Source organism: Cicer arietinum, chromosome 3 (assembly GCF_000331145.2).
Source record: "Cicer arietinum cultivar CDC Frontier isolate Library 1 chromosome 3, Cicar.CDCFrontier_v2.0, whole genome shotgun sequence".
In the NCBI taxonomy this organism is placed as follows: Eukaryota; Viridiplantae; Streptophyta; class Magnoliopsida; order Fabales; family Fabaceae; genus Cicer; species Cicer arietinum.
In genome coordinates, this window is record NC_021162.2 from 17,966,400 (window position 1) to 17,982,982 (window position 16,583).

The following is a 16,583-nucleotide window of genomic DNA, read 5'->3' on the forward strand; positions in this document are numbered from 1 at the left end:
TTATATCCAAATAAAACAATATTAAAAATAAAAAAAAATATTTATATCCAAATAAAACAATATTAAAAAAAATTATTTTTCACTAATATAAACTTTATTTCATTAGTATTTGATAATTATTGTTTTATCAAAAAAAAAAAATTAGACGAGAAGCTAATTAATTTAGCCATGAAATTAAAATAACAAACACGTTAAAAATTGTACTGAAGAACATTTTGCAATGTTAGTACTCAGCCAGTACATAATGTTAGTACTCGAAGATATTTGAAGTTCAATCGATGATTAGTATAAACAAAAATAATATGTAATTTATTTCTCTTATGAAGTACATTATTAGAGGATAATAATGCAAAAAGGCACGAAGTTTCATCAATATTTATTAACAAGGTTCTCAAAAAAAATTCATGTCGCTTTCACTAACGGAGTTCAAACAAATGTTAATAAAACTAAAACAGAATTCAATATAATAACACAAGATACACATCTTTGCCCTTCTGCATTTGCAAATTCTTGTATGCGAAAGGGAACAAAACAGAAAGAGTAACAACTAATCCCCAAGGATATGTGTAACCATCACACCACACCAAATAGGGATCATGTCAGCGCATTGTATCATGCAAAGATTATTAACGACAATAGGTTTTAAAAATCACAGTGTGTTCAACTTCAAACCATTACAAAAAAAAAATATAACCGGAAACAAAATAATATGGATTCCATAATATATATATCAAAATTTCCAAATTACAAACCCTAATTTTTCAAACACGTTAAAAATATGGATTCCATAATATATATATATCAAAATTCCCAAATTAAATCCTAAACAAAGACAATAACCGAATTTCATCATGAATTAAACATGGTAGGCTCTGATACCAGTTGTTAATAATCCATGTCAATTACATGATGAATGACCAAAGGCGGAAGCGTACCTGTGGGAATTGCCATTGATGAAATCTATGATGATAGAGCCAATGGGTTGGGTGATCTTCCTCAGCAAAACACCCTGAAGACCTTGCTCTCTTGATGGGGATAGAGAGAACCAGAGAGTTTTCTCCTTTAGGGTTTTGAAACTGAATAGTCTTATTGTGTTTGCCTTGGGGACCATTACCCCTATATATAACTATTATTAGTTATATCCCAAATTGCAGTATTTCCAATTCAGCCCCTCATTAAATTAGAAACTGCCTGGTATCTACACTATTAATTTTCATAACTATTATACTCTTTAGCCATAAACTATTATATATTATTTGACCCCTAGTTTATTGGCTAATTATATAATGACCCTAACACACTTTATTAATTAATTACATATGTGACCCATAAATCTTACAATCACTTACTAATTAACCACTTGATTAATTAGTTAATTTGTTAAAAGTTAGTTAGAATGAATGTGATCAAAACTATGTATAAATAACATAGCCATTGTAATAAAAACTAAGTCCATTCATTCAATATACTTCATCCTTTCTGAGTTCTTTCCATTGCAAGCAATAGTTTAAATCACTCACTACATCACTCTCCATCTTTTATCAAGAAATTGTAAGGAAGCTTTTATTTTCAAAAAAATATCAGTGCTCCAACATTTGCTTTTTCCTTTTGGGTGTGATTTTGATAATATCTTCATTTTTATTATTAACAAATGATATCATATTGTCATACCAAGGATAATGATGTATGTGACAACAGTTAAAGAAACGACTATTAAAGACTTTATAATAAGCTACATATCTTTTCTTTAAAGAAGTGCTATGACAAATCTACATATAATAGCGCTTTAGAAAATTAAAAAAAAAAAATTATTGTTATCGGTTCAATTTCGATTAGATTTTTGAATCTTTACTCAATATCTATGTCGGTTCAATGGTTAGACAAATTTTCATTATTTTAAAAAAAGTAGGAAAATATACATCAGAGAGTGTATTGTTTGCTTTTTACAATAAATGAATATAAATTTGCTTATAGACTATTTAAAATTCAAGAGTTAGATGATGTTAGAAGAATTACTAATATATGTTTCTTGGAGTCGTTAATTTATTTAAGAGGTAATTCAACTCCAAATTGAGAGAAACAATGAATCTTTTGGTAACACAAAGGAACGAAGCTATAGCTTATAAACTATAAGACCTTTTTCATAACAGTCAATTATGAATCTTATAGCTTATAGTATTCAAATAGCTTATAATTTTTCTTCGAATTTTCCCTTATTATTGCAACTAAACCTTTTCTTTACCCTTTATAATTTATTAATTATAAATAAATATCAATAATTTTAAAATTTTAAAATAATATAGATAAAAATTTATATTACTTAAGTTTTAAAATAATTTTAATAAATAATATTTTAAAATAAATAGTTTAAAATAAACAAACTAGCTAAATAAATAAATAAAAATATCAGATTAATAAATAATTTATTTATTATAATTTTACATTTTTAAAAAATAATATAATTTTTAAAAATTATATTTATAGTTAAATTACTTTTTTATTTATTTTAATTTAAAATAAATAAAAATATATATCACATTGATAAATTTCAATTAATCAAAAATAACTTTTTTTATCTTTAGAAAAGTAAATTTTAAATTACTATTTTTAAAATACTTAATTAATTGATAAAATTTATTCTTAATTAAGAATTTTCTTTTATGTTATTTTACATTTTTTTAACTACTGTATTGTCTTTTTGAAATGCAATGTTTTGTCTTGTTTTAGCTATTAGTTGTTAATTTTGTTTGAAGGAACAATTACATTTTATAAAAAAATCAAGTACAGGTTAGGTAGATGAAAAACGTGATTTTTTTTTATATAATTCAACTAAGAGAATTAAATTGTTCAATTTATAATTTAAAATTACAATAAAAATTTAAAAAAATCACAAATTGTGTGGATTTTTTTATTGCAATATCCTGTTTTTTTTAATACGCAATTGTCACCATTTAAAAAAATATTACGCGATTGCTTTACATTTTAAATTCAGTAGGAAGTTGCTTCCTAAGCTAGCGACCATCTAAAGAAAATATTTTTCAAACCCACTACAAGGTCGCTTCGCCAGGGAGCGACCTGCTATTAGTTTGTTTTAATAAATTATAATTTAATTTTTTAATTATTATTATTATAATTAAAAATCATTAAATTATATTATAAATTTCAAAGAAAATATATTAAAATTGAAGAAAAAATACATCAAAATTTAAATAGATAATAATAATAATTAAAAAAAAATATTTAAGAAGATGATGAAACATACTTCGATGAATCATCTCGTAATTCTGACGATGACATTAATGTTGACAAAGATATGGAAGCAGAAGATCAACATATCCTATCTGACTTCGATCCACCATTTCACCTGAAGAGCATCAATTTAGATACTCAAGAGCAATCAAGTGAATTTGATCACTTGTTCATTAACGAAGTCCCAGTAGATGGAACTCTTGCAGTTTGAATGAAGTTTCAAAACAAAGATGAATGCCTACATGCAATCAAACGTTACTATTTAAAACAATCACTGAATTTTATGGTACAAAAATCAGATTTAGAAAGGTATGTTATTTATTGTTCAAGTCCAAATTATTTGTTTAGATGTAGAGTATCAAAACACAAAAAGAGTGAACTGTGGATGATTGGTAAATTGAATGTGTTCCATACATGCAACAATTCTGCATTGTCACAAGATCATACGAAGCTCGATTCTAACATGATATGTTTCATCCTCTTCTTAAATTTTTTTTTTTAATTATTATTATTATTATTATTATTTGTTTAAATTTTGATGTATGTTTTTCTTCAATTTGAATGTATTTTCTTTGAAATTTATAATATAATTTAATCATTTTAATTATAATCATTTTTAATTATAATTATAATAATTATTTATTATAATAATAATTAAAAAATTGAATTAAAATATAATTTATTAATATATTTTATTTTACTTTATTATTAATATTTTTATTTTTTAAATAATTTTAATTTATTAAATAATTAATAAGAAATATTAAAATGAGAAGGAAAAAAAAAAACTAGTAGCCGCTCTTGGGGAAGCGACCTTGTATTGAATTTGAGAATAATTTTCCTCAGGTGGTCGCTAGTCCGGAAAGCGACTTCCTACTAGATTTAAAAAGTAGAACAATCGTGTAATATTTGCATAATAAAAAAACAAAAACAAGATATTTAAATAAAAAATCTCAAATTGTGTTTGTTTGCCGCAACAAATTAATTCAAAGAAAAATATAATAATATATAAAAAAAATCATCAATTTACAGAGGAAGATGAGGCATCAGGAAAAAATACTGAAAAGAGGTTAAAAAGATTGGTAAGCATTTATTTTTATCACAAAAGTATATGAAGATAGCGTAATAGTATAGTGTGCTGTTGTTTGTTTTTGACAAAAGTTTACTCTTGTTTGTTAGTTCTTATCTTTATTTTTGTATTATTTCACTTAATAGCTTCATTCTCGAATATCACATGGAGACGTGCGCCAAATGCAAAATCTATATCCACAATATGTCATTATAAAAATTTTAATTTTGATCAATTCTATATTTTTTTTTTGGAGAGATATGAAATTTGTTTTAAAAGTATAGTTTACGCCAACTTATAAATTTTTAAAGTAATCTTATTAGAATATTTTATATACTCCCATTTTCTAAGAGATTAGGTCCTCTATAGTTAAGTAAAATGACGAAAGGAAAGACCATTATTTTCAATAAACCCCTGATTTTTATTATATATAAAAAAGAAATAAACTCATAATTTTTTATCGTATATCTTTATCATATTTATATTTAATTTACTAATTAATACTTATTTTGTCTCATTTTAATTGACTGATTTGAGTTGGGTATAGTTTTTTAAAAAATAATTAATTTTTATTTTATTTTAATCATAAATAAATATACAATAAATAAATATATATTAATAAAAAAATTAATTAATGTTATATTAGTATTATAAAATGACAAATAATTTGAGATTAAAAAAATACAAATAAGACATGTAAAATAAAACAGGTGGAGTATTAAATTAGTCCAAAAATATAGAGCAGCTCTTGATATGTTTTGTTACATTTTTTTTATAAGACGTCTTTTAAATGTTTAGAAATATTAATGATTTGTTAACTCACATACCTCTAAATAATTTTTTTTTGTTTGCAATTATAAAAAAAATACCACTCTCTATTTCACAATATTTGTAAGTTGATCGTTTCACATATATATCAAGAAAAAATGATAAACAAGAACAAAAATGAAAATTATTTTTTGAAATAATATTTTTAATTATTGATTGATTTTCATTATCGCAAATGTAAAGTAGAAAAATAATAACTTAAGAGTTGTATATATAATATTAATTAGATGATATAAAAGATAAAAAGTAATTAATATTATATTAAAAATGACAATTATTTTAGAAAAAAGGTTAAAAATGAAAATTATTTTTATAATTTTTTATTATAAAAATTATATTTTTGATAAATTGTGTTTTTTTGGGAAGATATGAAATTAGTTTTAAAAGTATAGTTTACGTCAACTTATTAAAATTTTTTAAGTAATCTTAATTGAAAGACGTTCGACAATATAGTCGTTATGTTAGTTTAGTCCGTTAATGAGGTTGACGTAGACGTTAACCGTTTATGTGGTGAGTCTAACTATTAGCCAATAAAATTGAAACTCAGTTTAAAAAAGAAAACACAAATTCTATTATAATTGCAACTGTAACATCTCTATTAAAATAATTTATCCATGTTCTTCCTCCATGATTCATATCTTCTTCTTTCAAGAACATTCATTTATCTAATTTATTCTTCTTCCACTTTCATGGTGTTCAAATCGTAGAAAATAAACAAAAAAAATAACTTATTCTTCTTCATCCATGGATTGAAGTTTGAACCCGATGATTCTCAATTGTTATTGTGAAAGAAAAGTTTTTGTTAGAGTTGTTGCATCTAAAAATAACTTTGGAAGAAAATTCTTTTCATGCTCCTTGCCAAAGTAATTTCACAATATTTTCATTTCCCCAATTTTTTCTATGGATATCTCAAAGTTTACTCACTAATTTCTTTAATTTTATCCTCCAAACTGAGACACAAGATGGACAAATCATTGAAATTTACTACTTTCACGATCTGGACCAATTCATGAAGATTAAAGATTGTTCCAAGAGGTATATGTCCAATGAGATGCATCATGAACTAGAAAATAAGAATGATAACTTAATGATTGTATTGCAATTTTTAATATGACTTTAGGGATCAAATTGCTAGTAAGGGAACAATTTTACGAAACAATTTGATGATTTACTCAATAAATAACAATATATTAATAAAAAATAATTAATAATGTATTGATATTATAAAATAATAAATAATTTAAGATAAAAAATGGCAAATTAATAAGCATTTAAAATACTAAATTAGTCTATAAGACATATTTTTTATAAAACATTGGATGTCCCAATCCAAATCACTCGATTAAATCTTTGAGGACTAAGTTGATTGATATTTTTAATTTAAGAGATTCAAAGATAAAATGCCTATTTATTTTATATTAAGAGTACAAGATGGCAAACATTTTGACGTCATAATTTGGACTGATAAATTATCTTTTTGACGTCATCATTCTTCTATATAAACTGTTCTCTAGTGCTTAAATTGTCATAACAAATCCATCATCCTATTATTAAACAAATTGAATATTTGAGAAAAAAGTAAGATTAATTGTGATAACCATGGCAAGTACTACTAGAAGCTTAATCTTTGCAACATTAATGGTTACTACATGCATCTTAATGTTAGGAATTTCAGCTCAATTTGAATGTGGTCGTGACTTGATTGGAATGTTACATGAATGTAAAGGCGTTGCTAGAAAAGATGGACAATCAACTCCACCCTCAGAAGTTTGTTGCGTAGCAGTGAGCGGTTTTGATGCTTCATGTTTATGCAAGTATGTCACTTCTGATATGGTGGATCGTGTATTAGACATGGACAAAGCAATTAGTCTTTTTAGGACTTGCGATTCCAAAAATGTTCCTAACGACAAGTGTGGACGTAAGTTACTTTTCTTTCTATTATTTCTTACTTATTAAAATTCTTCGTCGATAATAAAAAATTTATTTGGTTGTCAGAAATTTTCTAATAATGTCAAATATAAATGTCATATTTCAGCTTATGATATTCCTGAAGCTGCTCCTGCAAAGGCATGATGACAACATTCGACGCATAAATGCAACTTGTGTTATAGCTTCACATCCATTATCTCTATCAAATTATCAATAAATGATACAAGCTATGCGTCTTTTTATTATTTATTAATGAATAAATTATTCATGAGTCCTTGAGTTGTATTTACCGAGTTCAATTACTCATCTTAGTGTATTGACTTTAAAAAAAATATTATTTAATGTTTGCGTTAATTTTATTTTCTATTCTTTCATGCTCTTCAATACGACTTGTTTATTTTATTTGTACTTTTTCACCATCAAAAGGAATAATCACCGTTCAACATATTTAGCTACAAATTAGAATAATGATAAAAATTAAAGACGAAAAAAATAAAATTAGTGTTTAAATTTCGCATAACTAACAATTTAGTTACAATGTTAAAGACAAATTTTATCTTTTTATTAGGATGAATGCCTTTTTCAACTTTTTCTATAGAGGTATATCTTCTTAACTATACAATCAAATCAAATATTAAAATTGGAGAATTTATTTTAGGCATTTATTGTTTTGGAGACCAATCAACAACACAAGCTTATCTTTATGGAAAATGGTACTCCCTGCATCTTATAATGATTGATTCAATTTACCATTCTATATTAATTAAAAAATGTATAAAAAAAATAGAGGGAATGATATTTTTATTATTTAGAGGGCACAATTGAAAAAATGTAATTATACTATATTATAAATTGTCAGTGATAATTATTTTTGAGACAAATTAATTTTATAAATAAATTAATCATTGTGGAACGGAAAAATTAAATAGAACCTACGAATCAATTTTCCTTTAAATGTCGCAAATGAGCGGTGGTGTAATTGGCTTCTTACTAAGAGTTTATTTCTCTCTCGAAATTTCGTTCCTCCCCATTCATAAATACTCATAGTCATACAAACATGTCTATTCTTTTTTGTTTTTTAAATCAAATATATTTTATTAAAGATGATTGATTCGGTTGATAAAAAATTGACTCATAATTCACAAAGACATAAATTAAACTTTAGTGGTAACATAAAAGCGTTATTTGTAAATACATATATCTAATTTGTAACTATCTATATCAATGCAATCTAAAGTTGAAAGTCTATTTGACTCTAATGATCTTTGAGATCAAACTTTTTAAAAAAATTTATTTAAAAATTTAAATATATTATTTTTGTCTCTATAAAATATTTTTACTCTATGTTTAGTGACATCCCCGTGTTAACCATCTCATTTTTTTCTGTATAAACTATCTATTTAATTTATTTAAAAAATTATATAAAAGGTGATTTTTGATTTATCAACAATATAAAAAAATATTAAATAAAAAAAGCAATATAGAAAAATGTATATCAAAATCAAATAATTAATATCTATGTTTTAAGGACAAGAAAATAAAATTATCATTTTATTTGTTAAATTTATCCTGCTTTATAATTAATAATAAAAACCATAAACATGAGACTTTGTGATCATGCATGCAATTCATGCTAATGGCCTCTCGTGCCATATAAAACACTACTCTATAGCCAAGGAGTATTAGCTATAGCAACACACTTAAATTTCGATATAATTCACTAAACTATATATAGGTTTCACATAAATTAATTTGAGGAAACATAAAGATTTCAACTAATAGAAAAAAAAAAAAAAAACTAATCAAAACAAGACTAGACGTTGTAATAATCAACTCCAATAATAGGTGTAATCGATGTGAATCAAATCCTAGAAATCATTGTAAGTGTATGTTTAGTTCAAAAGAGAAATTGTGAAGAGAAAAATGAGTAAGAGAAAGTGGGAGAAGAGAGAAAGATGTTATAATTAAAATAGATTTGAGTTGTTTGCAGTGGCGTGGTTTAAATTGAATTATTGGAGTGATCAAATTTTTAAAATTTTAAAGGATAAATAAAAAATTATAATATTAATTGTACACAAGAATCTTAACGGGGTAGTAGATCAAATTTTGGTTGATGTTTTTACTAATTAAAAATTAGTTTTTAAAAATTAATTTTTTTCAAACACTAAATTTTTTAGAGTTTAATTGTTATGTTTTATCAGTGTAAAATGTTTTACACTTCAGCACATCGCAAACATCTATAAGCGTGACTTAAAAATAATTATGATAAAAATCAAATTGTTTTATAAATCTGACATTTAATATTTATTTAACAGTGTAAAATATATTTACATCTTTGATACGTACAAATTAAATCTAAATTTTTACATTATTAATACAACTTTCTTAACTTTAAGGACAAAAACGATATATATAATTATTAAATATATTTAAACACAACACATTGTTTAATATATCAATATTTACACAACGCCGATAAATGGTAATGATTTGATTTGAATATTAGACGATCTATTTTAAAATTATGTGAAACTATATCTTCAATCAATAACCGTTTGATGGACAAGATAAAAGACATGATAAGAATAGGTTATCATATCATGTCTGAATCCAATGTTTGATGAACCAATATAATATGATAAATTAATTCATAATTCTATCATATCATTTATCTCTAGTTGAAATTTATATCCTGAATATGAGTGAGTTAGAAACCCCCTTGTTGTATCCTAGCGACGAACATGGATTCACTCCCTAATTGTATGGGGCATAACTATCATGAGGACTATTCCCCATTCGATGGCGAGGGTGTTGGAGTAAGCCCTAACACCAATCTATTTGACATAGATTATTATTCGTATCATGAATTTAATTCATATATCTAATTTAGGGCACATGTACAAGGCATCATTTTTTATGTTATTAATATTAGAATATAATAAAGTCCTTAGAATAGATAGTTTATTCAATAGAACATCAAGTGTGACTTAATCGTGAGACTTTATTGAACATTAAGAATGCTTTTCTTAAAGTATCCATAGTAAAATTATTATTGTTAATTGGGACCACAATAATATATCGAGACTATTATGTGAGTATACTGATGATCACAGCTCATAGGTCATAGATATGCGATATCAAGTCATCTCATTGGTATAAATATTAGGGGTAATATTTATACTAGATTGTGTTGAGACAAAATCCCAAATTAATGTTTTGATGATACTTAAAGAAAAGGTTAATTAAGACTTCTAATTATGATTCTAAGTGTTTTGGTATTTAACATGTGTATTTGAGTGTGTTAAACCAGATAGGTACCAAGCATTACAAACCAGGTCTTATTAAAATAAATGAAAGCCAAATCAGTGAAACAAAGAACGTTATTGACAAATTTCTGGAAAACGAAGAATGTTCTCCACATTTGCAGATTAACAAGATTGATCAGATTCCTATATAAAAGATTAGATCCAGGAATTGTAATCCATTTCATATCTTCATCAGAAATATACAAGGATCAATCTAAGCAAGAATTACTCCAGAATTCGAAGACAAAACACTTTGATTCACAAAGTACATAAAGCAAGATCATTCTCCAAGTTAAGCAAGTTTAAGTACAAACTACCAGGCTAGAAATGACACTACTGTTGTACTTTCACACAGACCTGCACACGTGATTCAAGACATGTGATCACTTCGAACAACTATCAAGATCTGAACATAAGCCAACTTATCCCAAGACAAATTCGAAGAATGTTCTTGGTTCACAAGAACATTCTTGTTTTCAGCAAGAACATTCTTGCTTTATGGTTGACCTTATCCATTCACTTATTCATGACAACTAGACTATTTCCAACGGCCAAATGAGCTGTCATAAGCTCTCTTGAAACCTATAAATAAAGCCTCACAATGAAGAACAAATCAGAGCTCAAAGTGCCAAGCAAAACATCACTCATACAATCATACTGGAATCCCCATGAGCTTCTCAACCATTCTATGTTTCAGTTATGTTCTTAGTGAGATATTAGAATCAGTTCTCACTGAGTTCGAAAATATAGAATCTATTCTGAAACAAGAGTTGAGCATACCAGATTCTAACAATCTCAAAAATCATTACTTTGTAATAGATCAAGATTGATATGTGAAAGCTTTGTGAAAACCAAGAATGTTTTTTCTTTCAGCACTAGACGTAACCCGTGTTGGGTGAACCATGACATATCCTTGTGTGATCTCTTTTTCCTTATCTCTATTTACTTTTTGTCTCATAATCAATTTTATATTGATAAGTTAATATTGTTGTTTTCTTTCCACTAACCAAAAACGTTCTTCGTTTGTAACCAAGATCAATCTTGAGTTAAACATTTTAGTTTTTAACAGGAACTTTTAAAAAAGGGCAATTATAATTCAAACTCCCTTCCTTATAATTGACATTCAGGAAGATAATGTCAAAAGATAAATACATTGCTGAAGGAGGGTCATCAAAGAGACTACCATACTTTGATGGCTCAGATTATTATTTCTGGAAAAGCAAAATACAGTCGTTTCTAAAGTCACAGGACACTGGAATGTGGCGCATCATCACAAAGGGAGATTTCATACCAGAAGTAGATCCAATTGATTCAACATCTGCTGAAAAGAAAGAAGCAGATTGGATAGTAGATGAAAAATCTAAAGTACTTCTAAACTCAAAAGCTCAATTATCTACTAATGAGTCTTTTTATTATTTACTAATGAATAAATTATTCATGTCATGCGTCTTTTGAGTTGTATTTATCTGAGTACAATGATTCATCTTAGTGTATTAATTTAAAAATAAATAAAAATATTATTTAGTATTCGTGTTAATTTTATTTTATCTACTTTTATGCCATATAATACAACTTGTTCGTTTTATTTTATATTTTTTCACTTCCGAAGAGAATTATCACCATTGAACGTATTTAACTACAAATTAAAACAATGACAAAAGTTTAAGACGAAAAAATAAAATTAATCTTTAAATAATTTAGCATATTATTATGATGTTAAAGACGAATTTTATCTTTTTATTAGGTGTTTATCTTTTTCAACTTTTTCTATAGAGGTATCTTCTTAACTATTACCATCAAATCAAATATTAAAATAGGAGAACTTATTTTAGTCATTTATTGTTTTGGAGACCAATCAACATAACAAGTTTATCAATTTTTATAGAAAATGGTATTCCGTACATTTTATTATTAATGATCGTCTAAATTGATCATTTTATATTGATTAAAAAAAATATATAAATAAAATAGATGTAATGATACTTTTACTAAAATATCATTATTAAAATATTAATGCATTCATCGTTATCATTAATGTAAGTGTAAAATATTAAATTGAAAGTTGTAAATATGATGTTAATTAGAGAATATAATTGAAAAAATAATAATTAATAATATATTATTAAAATATAATGCATTCATTGTTATCATTAATGTAAGTGGAAAATACTAAATTGAAAGTTGTAAATATGATATTAATTAGAGAATACAATTGAAAAAATAATAATTAATAATATATTGTAAATTGATAATGATCATTCATTCGTTCATGGACAAATTCGTTTTACAAATGCATCACTCATGGTAGAATGGAGGAAATAGAATGAATGAACCAATTTTTGTTAAAATATCGTGAATGAGTTGGCAATTGGTTCTTTACTAAAAGTTTATCTCTCTCTCTCAATTTTGTTTTTCACAATTTACGACACCCTCTGTCCGTCAATAATTTTCTCGCCATTCACGACTGTGCATAGCTATAAAAACATGTGGTATTTTCTTTTGTATGGTATTTTTTTTATAAAAAAATATATATTTTATCAATAAAAGTTAATATAGTTAATAAGATAATCACAAAGGCGTGAGTTAAATTCTAAGTGTCCACGTGAAAATGTTGTTTGTAAATACATATATCTAATCTATTAATATATATATATATATATATGCGATCTAAATTTAAAATTTATTCAACGTTATCTAACTTATAGAAAATATAACTCAATAAAAAAATTTAAATATATTATATTGTTCCTATAAAATATTTTTAATTTAAGTTTAGTAAATCAATACACCAATCCATGTCAACAGACGCTTGTCCTGCCAACACGTCCACACAAACGTGTTCATCTTCTTGATTTTCACTTGTACATCCTTTTAACTGCTTGGTTTTGTTAACATCCTATTACAAACCTTTTTTATATTGTTTTTGACTTTGTTAACATCCTATTACAAACTTTCTTTATATTGTTTGCATTAATAATTTGTTTCATTTTATATGAGACTAATAAGGTTATTACTTGTATAACCTGTGTAATCAAAATCTGAATTTTGCAACAAACCCATATAAAGTCCAAAACTTGAGTTTTACCACTTTAATTTACTTTAGTATATAAATAGAATTTGAAATTTTGAAAAGGGAGAAAAAATAGTTCGAAATTGTGAAAAGAGTTTATTTTCTGTTGGGAGAGAAATTTGTTAAAAAAAAACACTAAAACATAAATTGAATTTTATCAACGTTATCCAAACAAACAAGAGGAATGACTAAGGTATTTTCGTTTTTTTTTTCTATTTTTTTTTTCTAGTCATTATCCAAATGTAACCTCTAAATTGAGTTATGAATGAAAAAAAAAGAAAGTTATTTTCGTTGTTATAAATTTGATGTATAAAAAGTTTAGAATTCTTTCTTCTGTATTTTCTTCAAGCGCCATCACCCTTGATTTTTCGGTTTGTCTTTGGTGTCTGTTTTCCTCAAGCCAGCACCGCATGGCTGTTTTACAAACTAGGATTTGGTTATTGAGAAGAGATTGAGTCATGGGTATTTTCTTTATACAGTCCATTTGTGGTTTTTTTTTCTTTGTAGGTCCAACACTTTTTTTTATCCTAATCCATTCTTTTTATTTTAATAAAATATATATTTGAATTTAATCAATTCATAATATAAAAAATAATTTTTTTTTATTTTATTATTATTTTTTTATTAAAAATTAATTAGATGTGACATCTTTCTAATCTTTGAGTCATTAATATAAGTTGTACTATTTTTCAATTTTGAAATTTAATATTTAAAATCGAATAATAATAAAATATTCTTAAGAGTATTAAATTAGATGTGATATCTTTTTTTTACTCCTTGAGTTTTGAGACACGAGTTGTACAACTCGATCGTCTTAAAACTCATATTTTAAAATAATTATTCAAATCAAGCATGTTTTTAATTTATTTATTTTTATTATTTTATGTTTGTTAAAATTAACTTATTTTTTAAATAACAAAATATAATTTATTTAAAAGAAATCAACACATCCACATTTTTTACCAAGAACTACTTAGCTTTGATTTCTTCATCGCACCGGAAGATACGTAGGAGCAAGATCACGCTCTTGTCAAGCACAATAATAAAAACTTTTTTTTTTCACTCTTTTCTAACACGCTTTTATCTCAAAAAATCACATTTATAAAAAATAATTTATATTCATACTTAATAATAAAAAGAAATAAATATGTTTAAGTTGATATAATTTTGCACAATTAATTGTAGGTAACCGTATTTTAACGGATGTCGTAGGGTGCTAATATCTTCCCTACGCATAATCGACTCCCAAACTCAAAATCTGGTATGAAAGACCATTTTCTATTTTTTAAGGGTTTCCCAATATTTTCCCTAATTTAAAAATAAATTTTGGTGACGACTCCATTGAATTCGAGGAAAACTCGAAATTTTAGGCCACTGGCGACTCCACTTGGTATGCTTAGAAAGTCAAGCCTAACAAATTAATTGTGCATAATTTTTTTTTTGTTTTTGTTTTTTTAACTTTTTCTATATTTGTTTGTGATTTTCATTTTCTTTATGTGTTTATTATTTCTTAATATTTATTAGCTGACATTATAATATTCTTTTAAGCTAGTAGATCATTTTTATTTTATTTATTTATTTTGTATATATTTATATTATTTGGTAATATTATGGAGTTATTTAATTATGCTTATTCAACACCTACACTTTTACTAAGGCACACACTTATGAGTGGAACCTTATACCCGTGTTTGAACAAAACTTAAGCGTAGTTTTGAGATTGCATAGTGGTAGCCTTCTGGATGTACATCTTGTTTGGTTAGCATGAAGATCTCACCTAGAGTTTGATCCTATTGAGATTATTGTCACTCCAAATATTTTACCTATTGTTGTTGACAACATTCTAAAATACGATTATCGGCTCTAGGAACCGTGTTTAGAACCATAGAGCCTCCCTTGTGAGAGTTTCACTACATAAGCCAATAGATCCTTTCATTGTAAGAATATCCATACAAACCAAAAAAATATCTCATACATGCAAGACTTTATATACAATAGTTTCATTCATATCTCATGACATTTTTTTTTCTCTTTCTAAGGAAAAAATAAAACATAATAGCATTTTGCATAAATTTTCAGGATTTTTGGGGAATCATACAAAACCTTAGTCGCACGTTATTTAAGTGGACAATGGGATCGGAAAAAAAGAAAAACTTTACTTTTAAAGTTCAAATAACCTAATTTGAAAAGTTTAAGAGACATCATCAATCAAATGAAAACTATACAACGTGAGAGTTTCTTTCACAAATACGAGAAGATCTTAAATCTTTTGGCAATGAATGTGCAAACAAGGGCCCTCACGACATTGGCCCAGTATTATGATCCTCTTTTAAGATGTTTCACCTTTCAAGATTTTCAGTTGGCCCCAACAATAGAGGAATTTGAACGAATATCGGGTTGCTCCTTAGAGAAAGGAAATCCTTATCGATATACTGGGCAACCACCAAGTTTGGGCACAATTGCTGAAGTGTTGAAAATCGACGTAAGAGAGTTGGCAAGTACAAAAGAGGAAAAATGGGCAATTCATGGGGTTTTCAAGAAAATATCTAGAGCAAAAGTGCCAAGATTTAGCCGTTAAAAAAGAATAGAGTACTTTTATAGATGTTTTGACTCTCATTATCTATGGTATTGTTTTATTCACAAACCTTGATAATTTTGTAGATTTTGTTGTCATCAATGTCTTCTTAGCTGTTAACATATATGAACAAAATCCAGTTCCTGCGGTTCTTGCTGATGTATACTACTCTCTGCATACGCGAGAAGAAGGGGGGAGCAATTTTGTGTTGTGTTTAAGTGTTGCATACTTGGTTTGTATCACATATGTTCAAGAAAGGGTATCGTGTTGGGTTTAAGAGTAATTGTGAATGAGCTAAGAGTATAACTAGCCTTACTGGGGATACAATTTCATGGTACTATAGGGAACAAGGGGTGGAAGAGGTAATATGCCAATGCGAAGATTTTCCAAATGTACCTCTCATGGGAATGAAAGGATGTATTAACTACAATCCAATGGTAGCTTTGAGACAACTTGGCTACCCCAAGTTGGATAAACCAGATGATAAGTCATTGGAAGCCTTTGTTTTGCACAATACGGGTGTAGTAGACCCACCAATGTTGAGAAGGATAAGTCAAG

At 26.1% G+C, this 16,583-nt stretch overlaps 1 protein-coding gene across 1 annotated transcript; it reads left to right on the forward strand.

Annotated features, from left to right (window-relative positions):
• Positions 1–6,676: 6,676 nt before the first annotated feature.
• Positions 6,677–7,434, forward strand: LOC101499559 (uncharacterized). Its single transcript, XM_004514019.4, has 2 exons — positions 6,677–7,064; positions 7,182–7,434. The coding sequence occupies exons 1-2, from the start codon at positions 6,746–6,748 to the stop codon at positions 7,217–7,219; spliced, it is 357 nt and encodes a 118-aa protein (XP_004514076.1). The 5' UTR covers positions 6,677–6,745; the 3' UTR covers positions 7,220–7,434.
• Positions 7,435–16,583: the final 9,149 nt, after the last annotated feature.